Below are 9,677 nucleotides of genomic sequence, written 5' to 3' on the forward strand. Positions count from 1 at the left end.
TATAAGCTAACGGGGAAGTAAATGCAAACAGTGATAAGAAACAAAAAGCAGAATAAAGGGATTAAATCAATAACACAACTGAGTTACATACATGACTTGACGTCACCACCAATGAGATTTTTATATCCGATGTATGTGTGTGTGCGTGGATGCGAAATTTATTTGATATGATTTTGGAGTGGAAATGAACTCCTTGAAGATGGAGAATGATCTACCATGTTACATGCACACAACATGACTCCACGTCCCTTAGAAACTCCTTGTGAATTCTTTCTTGTGTATTTTAAAGAATCTAATTATTATAATTTTCAACTCCTTCAAACGTTTTGTATACTAACGCAAACTTTGAAATTCCGGGGGAATCAATATCTTCAAGAACATGAATGATATGACCTTTGTTTTCGGGGCCCACGAATCAAAATGCTGCCACATATAATTTAATTTCAAAATTAAATATTACATATTCAAATTCGATATTAAATAAGTTTTGAAGAAAAATTATACTTCCGCGAAAAGAACACATGTAAGTAAATAATACTTGGCATGCTAAAGTCCAAATTTGACATTTTGTGTATAATTTAAATTGTTATTTGATTCAACATGTTAAAAGGAAATTTATAATAAATAACCTAAAATAATGCTCTTTAAATACATTAAAAGTTTTAATGATTTATTAACTCTTTTGGTTTTTTAGATAGATATTGTATTTTTTTCATTGGATGTTACTTTCTAAACCTATTTCTTTAAATTTACTAATATTCTTACACATCACAATAACTTTCTTCATTCTATAGTATATATACATTCAAAAGTAAATATGACAGAATTATTATGATTTCTAATTTGAGTGTATGGATATTTTTTTTGGAGAGCTTAGATGGATAGGAAAAAAATAGAAAGTGAAACAACAACAATAAGAACACTAATGACAACAAATATTATTTTTGGCATAATGAATATGTGTCTATTGATGTATATGTGTTGGACATTATCAGTTAGATCTGACATTATAACATTACAAAAATAAAAAATAGTTAAACAAGTTCCAACTAACCTTTGAAAGATTGCTACGAAAAAGAAAAAGGAGCAAGTATATATAACATTGATAATTCTCATTTCCAAACACACATCAATATTATTAGTTCTTTCCTAACTTTTTATAGCACCATGAAGATCTTGTTTCTCTTTAGTATCACCATTGCATGTGGTGTTTTTGGAAATATTATTTCAAATGCTAATCCTCTACCGTACCAAGCCATATTTAACTTTGGCGACTCTACAAGTGACACCGGAAATTCCGCATTTGACCATGTACCAATGGAAAAAAATAGTCCTTATGGTTCAACGTACTTCAAACATCCATCGGGATGATTGTGTAATGGGAGACTCATCATAGATTTCATAGGTAATTTAACACATTACTCTTTTCATAATACCTTATGGCTTGACGTATTTTAATATAGTTGATAGAATTAACATCAATAATACTTAACGTTGACATATTTTTGAGCGAGAAATTCACTAGCTCACGATCATTTTAATTACAGCTGAAGCATACGGGTTACCATTTTTACCGCCCTATAAAAATATCACCCAAAGTCAAGATGACATAAAAAAGGGAGTTAATTTTGCATATGCCGGTTCAACTGCACTTGACTTTAAGTATTTTGATCGTAGTGGAGTTAGACCACTAGCGACAGAAAACTCATTGAATGTGCAGTTTGGTTGGTTTAAAAAGTTAAAACCATCCTTATGTAAAAGCAAAGAAGGTTTTTCCCTAACTTCTTGCATATTATATATTTTTTTGTCACTTACATAGATTTTATTTTATATGGCTAACATATTTTTGTTTTCTTACTGAATTCTTAGAGTGCGATAACTTCTTCAAACAATCATTGTTTCTAGTGGGAGAGATTGGTGGGAATGATGTTTTTTCTCATATTTCTAAAACTGTTACAGAACTTCGTGAAATAGTTCCTTTAATCGTCGAATCCATTACAAATACAACTTCAGTATGTTATATCAATTTTTAAAAGTTAAATATTTTTTCATTTGTAGAATAACTATGTTAAGTATTAATATCGTTGAGTAAATTATATTCTTTGATAAATGTAAATGATTTATTTATAACTCTATGCTAGGCATTAATTGAAGAAGGAGCAGTAGAGCTAGCGGTTCCAGGAAACTTTCCAATAGGCTGCAATGCTGGATTATTGTCTGCGGTGAATAGTAAGAAGAAAGAAGACTATGATGAATTTGGATGTTTGATATCTTACAACACTTTTACTGAATACTTTAATGAGCAACTAAAAAGTTCTATAGAGACATTAAAACAGAAACATCCTCAAGCTAAGATAGTATATTTTGACTACTACAACGATGCCAAACGTTTATATCAAGCACCAGAACAATATGGTTTGTGGAGATAGTATTTTCTTTTCCTATCAAGTTTACGTTAATTTATTCTCGTACAATTATTTTTAACACGTTCCTTATTATTTGTACATTAATGTTACAGGATTTACTTCTGATAAGGTTGAGTTTTTGAAAGCTTGTTGTGGAGGTGGTGGAACTTACAATGTTAATGAAAAGTTTTGTGGATCTCCCGGTACAACAGTTTGCTCTGATCCAACAAAACAAATTAATTGGGATGGAGCCCACTTTACTGAAGCAGCACACAGGCAAATAGCAAAAGGTTTAGTGGAAGGACCTTTTGCAAATCCTTCTCTAAAACCCGCTCCTTTCAAGATAGCATAGAGCTAATAACTGTGCACTTTATTAAATACATTTTTTGACGATTTTTACATATGATTATACTTAATCTCTAGTAGAAGAATTTCAAATGTATTCTATGAGGTGAATGTCAGTTTATTTTTAAATTGAATCATTATCGATAAATGAAATAAAAATGCCTTTAAATTTGTGGTAGTTATATATGTAAACGATTTATTTATCTTCATATAATAATAATAATAATTATTCTCATTGTTTGAAATAAAAATTATTTTTGTTGTGATTTAATTATTATTCTTTTAAAAAAACAAATAAATTTTTAAACACTTAGACAGGAAGGTTCTATTGAGGAAAATGTTCTTTTTTTATGTATTTTTCCTTGTCAAGCTTTAATTTTGAGATCAATTTGGAATTATCTGCCCATTTTGATTTACCTTTAAGTTCAAGTCTAACCATTTCCTTTAGAATATTGTAGTTAAGACCTGCTGCAATCATTTGCACTAGTTTATATTTTTGGATCCTAGTCATGCACCTATATTTCATTTTGTATCAATCTAGTGGTATAATTATCAATTACTTAGTGCATTTATTTTGTATTTTAGCCACAACGTAACATTAATATTAGGTTCTCCTATAAATACGTTTTTTATTAGAAAAATAGTTTCTAAATGTTTCGAATTGAAAATTGAATTTGTTGGTAAAGTGGAAAATCAAGGGAACATATCTTTATTCAAATAACGAGGAAATTAATTCACTTTAAATAATCATCAATATCTTAATATCCATAATAAAAATTGCACTTGGCTACATATTTCAAAGTTTGTTCATCAGTCTCTCTCTGCAAACTTAGTAAATTTTGGAATTTCAGTCCCTAGAATTAATTAAGTTTTGAAGTTGAGATAAACATATATAGAGGGGGATGTTGAATTGTGATGTTTTATTATTTTTTTTTAAAAATTTGAGATTTCTTAACTCTAGAGTATATTGGAGTGGAAAGTAAAGAGAATACGAAAGAGATTTGAATACAAATGTTCAAAAATATTGGTGCTCTGTCATTCTTTATAAAATGTCATTGTTCATGGAAATGTTGATATTAATACCATAATTTGGTTCCCATAGAGCATCAACAATAGCATCCATTTTTGTGGTCAATGTTTGGTCTGTTGCGATATAAGTTTTTATGATGGAACTAAACAAAGTAGTAATTTAGCAGATAATCGAAATCACCATATCACAATTTCTATCTTCCATAAGCTTTCCAAGATGTTAAAATATTCTATAAGTAACTTAAGGCGGCTTAAAGTTTCCATACATTTATGGAGAAGTCCACGATTGCTTGTTCAAATATGATTCATTATAATTCAAAAATACCGATTAGCATATGATGCTCGAAAACTCATCCCCACTAATGGCAATTGTAAATAGCATAAATTTGGGGGATAAAACTCGGGAGTAACCAATAAGCATAAAACCTTTGCGTATGAGGGACTCTTACATGACTTGTATATTTTTAACTAACAACAACATTGAAAGGTAGACCAACATTAAAAACTCCATCTTGCATATGCACATAAACTTGTTGCCCATCTTCATTCAAATTAATCCTTTTATTATTATTTTGGTTGAAATTTTTTCTCCTTGAATTACCCGCCATATTAAGGTTATGAAAATATATCCCATTGGGTATGCTAACTCTCTTCCATTAATTTATTCCTTTTTAACAAATGAACACGAAGATTACTCTAGAACTAGAGTAATATATTTTTGGGGTTCTAAGTTGATAGGTTTACATGTTGAAATTTAAATTATAGTTATTGAGAGTCTGATATATAAGCTAACGGGGAAGTAAATGCAAACAGTGATAAGAAACAAAAAGCAGAATAAAGGGATTAAATTAATAACACAACTGAGTTACATACATGACTTAACGTCACCACCAATGAGATTTTTATATCCGATGTATGTGTGTGTGCGTGTGTCGTCCTCGGTTTTTTGTGGGATGCGAACTGACTCTTCTTTTTATTTTTTGAATTGTGAAAATCAGAGAGTCGCCAACGACTTTTATTTTATCCAATTAAGGAAAGGTTTATAAAAGAAACAGAAAAAGACCTTAAAGAGATTTTGGGTTCGGGGGTAGGTTATACAAAGGGAAGGTGTTAGCACCCTTTGTATCCATGGTTATCCATGGGCTCTTAATTGCTTAGCTCACTTGTTTGAATCGTTTGTCTTGCTTTAAAATGCTTGTATGTGGTTTTAAATATTTTTGTAAAGAGTTTAACTTTGTAATGATCCTTGTGCGGATGTATACAAAGTATTTATCTTTCGAAAGATATTTTGATAGTTTGAAAAAGATTTTTTAACTTTGTAATGATCCTTGTTTGGATATATACAAAGTGTAGTCTTTTGAAAGTTTGTTTTGAAAAACAGTGATGTGGAAATGCTTTTGTTGTTTTTTGATTGAGCAAGCAATTAGGAGGTATACCCTAAGTTTATAAGGTTCTTTCCCATTTCTTTTAGAAAGTTTTCTTTGACTGGATACAGACAAAAATTTGAGTTTATATTTGAAACAGTAGAATTGATTTGAAAAGAGTAACAGGGATTACCCTAAGAGGTGCAAGTGTGATTGTGTTTTGTTTCAGATATGTTTCTTTGAGATTAGTGATCTAGCACTTCAATTATTTTTCTTGACATACACGCAGTTTTATATGTACAGAAATTAAAGTGCGGGAATGTAAAATGCGGAAAATAAATCTACGCTATTACATCGATTGTGCGAGAAATATAAACTATGCTATTTACATGAATTTGACAACCTATACACTTATCTATGAATTTAAATTGCAATAAGATAAAGGGAAAATATTTTTGGATTTTTGGATGATTGATTTTAATTAAAATTAATGCATAATTAATTTAATTAAAATGTCAATAATTTAGAAATAAAATTTAAACCTAAAAATTAAGTCTAAAATATGTCCAAGTTGTTTGTTAATTAATTTTAAAATAAAATTATTTTTTTTGTGATTTTTGAAATTGTTTTTGAGATTATTAAGTTAATTAACATATAATTATACAAATAATTATACACATAAATTAAACTTAAAGAGAAAAATATTCTAAATATGTACAAAATTAGTTTATAATATATAAACCTAATTTAATAAAAAGAAAATGTTTTTTTTTGATTTTTTTGATAAGTTAAAAATTATTGAAATGGAAATATATGAATATATATTGATTAATTAAACAAAATATTTTAATTATTAAGAAAAATAAAATTTTTTTGTGTCAAAAATTAATACAATATTTTATTACCCTAAAAATATTTTTTGTGTATTTTTCTGATTTTTTAAACTATTTTTAAATAATTTTTGCAAAGAAAATTAAATAAAATAGAAAATATAAAATATATCAAATATGGATCATGTGTGGCTGATGGGAGAGTCCATGGTATGGACTAGCGTGTCATGGGCGTTGGATTGAGTGACAAGTTAATCTGATGGTGATTGGAGTGAAGGCGCATGGTAACAATAGGACCTGCAAAGCATAGAATCCGAAATTTAAAAGAAAATAAAACGCGCGCGCCCTTCAACCAATAGGAAGAAGCCACGTCTCGTCTTCTTCATCAGATAGGCTTTTTACACCGCTCGTTCACAGGGTGCTGTAAAAGACCTATATCTACCACACCTGTGGAAATGAACTCCTTGAAGATGGAGAATGATCTACCATGTTACATACACAAAACATGACTCCACGTCCCTTAGAAACTCCTTATGAATTCTTTCTTGCGTATTTTAAAGAATCTAATTATTATAATTTTCAACTCCTTCAAACGTTTTGTATACTAACACAAACTTTGAAATTCCGGGGGAATAAATATCTTCAAGAACATGAATGATATGACCTTTGTTTTCGGGGCCCACGAATCAAAATGCTGCCACATATAATTTAATTTCAAAATTAAATTCTACATATTCAAATTCGATATTAAATAAGTTTTGAAGAAAAATTATACTTCCGTGAAAAGAACACACGTAAGTAAATAATACTTGGCATGCTAAAGTCCAAATTTGACATTTTGTGTATAATTTAAATTGTTATTTGATTCAACATGTTAAAAGGAAATTTATAATAAATAACCAAAAATAATGCTCTTTAAATACATTAAAAGTTTTAATGATTTATTAACTCTTTTGGTTTTTTAGATAGATATTGTATTTTTTTCATTTGATGTTACTTTCTAAACCTATTTCTTTAAATTTACTAATATTCTTACACATCACAATAACTTTCTTCTTTCTATAGTATATATACATTCAAAAGTAAATATAACAGAATTATTATGATTTCTAATTTGAGTGTATGGATATTTTTTTTGGAGAGTTTAGATGGATAGGAAAAAAATAGAAAGTGAAACAACAACAATAAGAACACTAATGACCACAAATATTATTTTTGGCATAATGAATATGTGTCTATTGATGTATATGTGTTGGACATTATCAGTTAGATCTGACATCATAACATTACAAAAATAAAAAATAGTTAAACAAGTTCCAACTAACATTTGAAAGATTGATACGAAAAAGAAAAAGGAGCAAGTATATATAACATTGATAATTCTCATTTCCAAACACACATCAATATTATTAGTTCTTTCCTAACTTTATATAGAACCATGAAGATCTTGTTTCTCTTTAGTATCACCATTGCATGTGGTGTTTTTGGAAATATCATTTCAAATGCTAATTCTCTACCGTACCAAGCCATATTTAACTTTGGCGACTCTACAAGTGACACCGGAAATTCCGCATTTGACCATGTACCAATGGATAAAAATAGTCCTTATGGTTCAATGTACTTCAAACATCCATCGGGGCGATTGTGTAATGGGAGACTCATCATAGATTTCATAGGTAATTTAACACATTACTCTTTTCATAATACCTTATGGCTTGACGTATTTTAATATAGTTGATAGAATTAACATCAATAATACTTAACGTTGACATATTTTTGAGCGAGAAATTCACTAGCTCACGATCATTTTAATTACAGCTGAAGCATACGGGTTACCATTTTTACCGCCCTATAAAAATATCACCCAAAGTCAAGATGACATAAAAAAGGGAGTTAATTTTGCATATGCCGGTTCAACTGCACTTGACTTCAAGTATTTTGATCGTAGTGGAGTTAGACCACTAGCGACAGAAAACTCATTGAATGTGCAGTTTGGTTGGTTTAAAAAGTTAAAACCATCCTTATGTAAAAGCAAAGAAGATTTTTCCCTAACTTCTTGCATATTATATATTTTTTTGTCACTTACATAGATTTTATTTTATATGACTAACATATTTTTGTTTTCTTACTGATTTCTTAGAGTGCGATAGCTTCTTCAAACAATCACTGTTTCTAGTGGGAGAGATTGGTGGGAATGATGTTTTTTCTCATATTTCTAAAACTGTTACAGAACTTCGTGAAATAGTTCCTTTAATCGTCGAATCCATTACAAATACAACTTCAGTATGTTATATCAATTTTTAAAAGTTAAATATTTTTTCATTTGTAGAATAACTATGTTAAGTATTAATATCGTTGAGTAAATCATATTCTTTGATAAATGTAAATGATTTAGTTATAACTCTATGCTAGGCATTAATTGAAGAAGGAGCAGTAGAGCTAGCGGTTCCAGGAAACTTTCCAATAGGCTGCAATGCTGGATTATTGTCTGCGGTGAATAGTAAGAAGAAAGAAGACTATGATGAATTTGGATGTTTGATATCTTACAACACTTTTACTGAATACTTTAATGAGCAACTAAAAAGTTCTATAGAGACATTAAAACAGAAACATCCTCAAGCTAAGATAGTATATTTTGACTACTACAACGATGCCAAACGTTTATATCAAGCACCAGAACAATATGGTTTGTGGAGATAGTATTTTCTTTTCCTATCAAGTTTACGTTAATTTATTCTCGTACAATTATTTTTAACACGTTCCTTATTATTTGTACATTAATGTTGCAGGATTTACTTCTGATAAGGTTGAATTTTTGAAAGCTTGTTGTGGAGGTGGTGGAACTTACAATGTTAACGAAAAGTTTTGTGGATCTCCCGGTACAACAGTTTGCTCTGATCCAACAAAACAAATAAATTGGGATGGAGCCCACTTTACTGAAGCAGCACACAGGCAAATAGCAAAAGGTTTAGTGGAAGGACCTTTTGCAAATCCTTCTCTAAAACCCGCTCCTTTCAAAATAGCATAGAGCTAATAACTGTGCACTTTATTAAATACATTTTTTGACGATTTTTACATATGATTATACTTAATCTCTACTAGAAGAATTTCAAATGTATTCTATGAGGTGAATGTCAGTTTATTTTTAAATTGAATCATTATCGTTAAATGAAATAAAAATGCCTTTAAATTTGTGGTAGTTATATATGTAAACGATTTATTTATCTTCATATAATAATAATAATAATTATTCTCATTATTTGAAATAAAAATTATTTTTGTTGTGATTTAATTATTATTCTTTTAAAAAAACAAATAAATTTTTAAACACTTAGACAGGAAGGTTCTATTGAGGAAAATGTTCTTTTTCATGTATTTTTTCTTGTCAAGCTTTAATTTTGAGATCAATTTGGAATTATCTGCCCATTTTGATTTACCTTTAAGTTTAAGTCTAACCATTTTCTTTAGAATATCGTAGTTAAGACCTGCTACTATCATTTGCACTAGTTTATATTTTTGGATCATAGTCATGCACCTATATTTCATTTTGTATCCGTCTAGTGGTATAATTATCAATTACTTAGTGCATTTATTTTGTATTTTAGCCACAACGTAACATTAATATTAGTTTCTCCTATAAATACGTTTTTTTTAGAAAAATAGTTTCTAAGTGTTTCAAATTGAAAATTGAATTTGATGGTAAA

At 29.0% G+C, this 9,677-nt stretch overlaps 1 protein-coding gene and 1 pseudogene across 1 annotated transcript; both read left to right on the forward strand.

The window, feature by feature from the left end:
• The first annotated feature begins 1,167 nt into the window (after nucleotides 1–1,167).
• Nucleotides 1,168–2,757, forward strand: LOC131638257 (GDSL esterase/lipase At5g45910-like; annotated as a pseudogene).
• Nucleotides 2,758–7,411: 4,654 nt separating this feature from the next.
• On the forward strand, nucleotides 7,412–9,001 carry LOC131638249 (GDSL esterase/lipase At5g45910-like). Its single transcript, XM_058908802.1, has 5 exons — nucleotides 7,412–7,649; nucleotides 7,792–8,011; nucleotides 8,112–8,256; nucleotides 8,386–8,659; nucleotides 8,763–9,001. Exons 1-5 carry the CDS (start codon nucleotides 7,412–7,414, stop codon nucleotides 8,999–9,001), a joined length of 1,116 nt encoding a protein of 371 aa, XP_058764785.1.
• Nucleotides 9,002–9,677: the final 676 nt, after the last annotated feature.

This window comes from Vicia villosa, unplaced genomic scaffold (genome assembly GCF_029867415.1).
Source record: "Vicia villosa cultivar HV-30 ecotype Madison, WI unplaced genomic scaffold, Vvil1.0 ctg.002230F_1_1, whole genome shotgun sequence".
Taxonomy (NCBI): domain Eukaryota; kingdom Viridiplantae; phylum Streptophyta; class Magnoliopsida; order Fabales; family Fabaceae; genus Vicia; species Vicia villosa.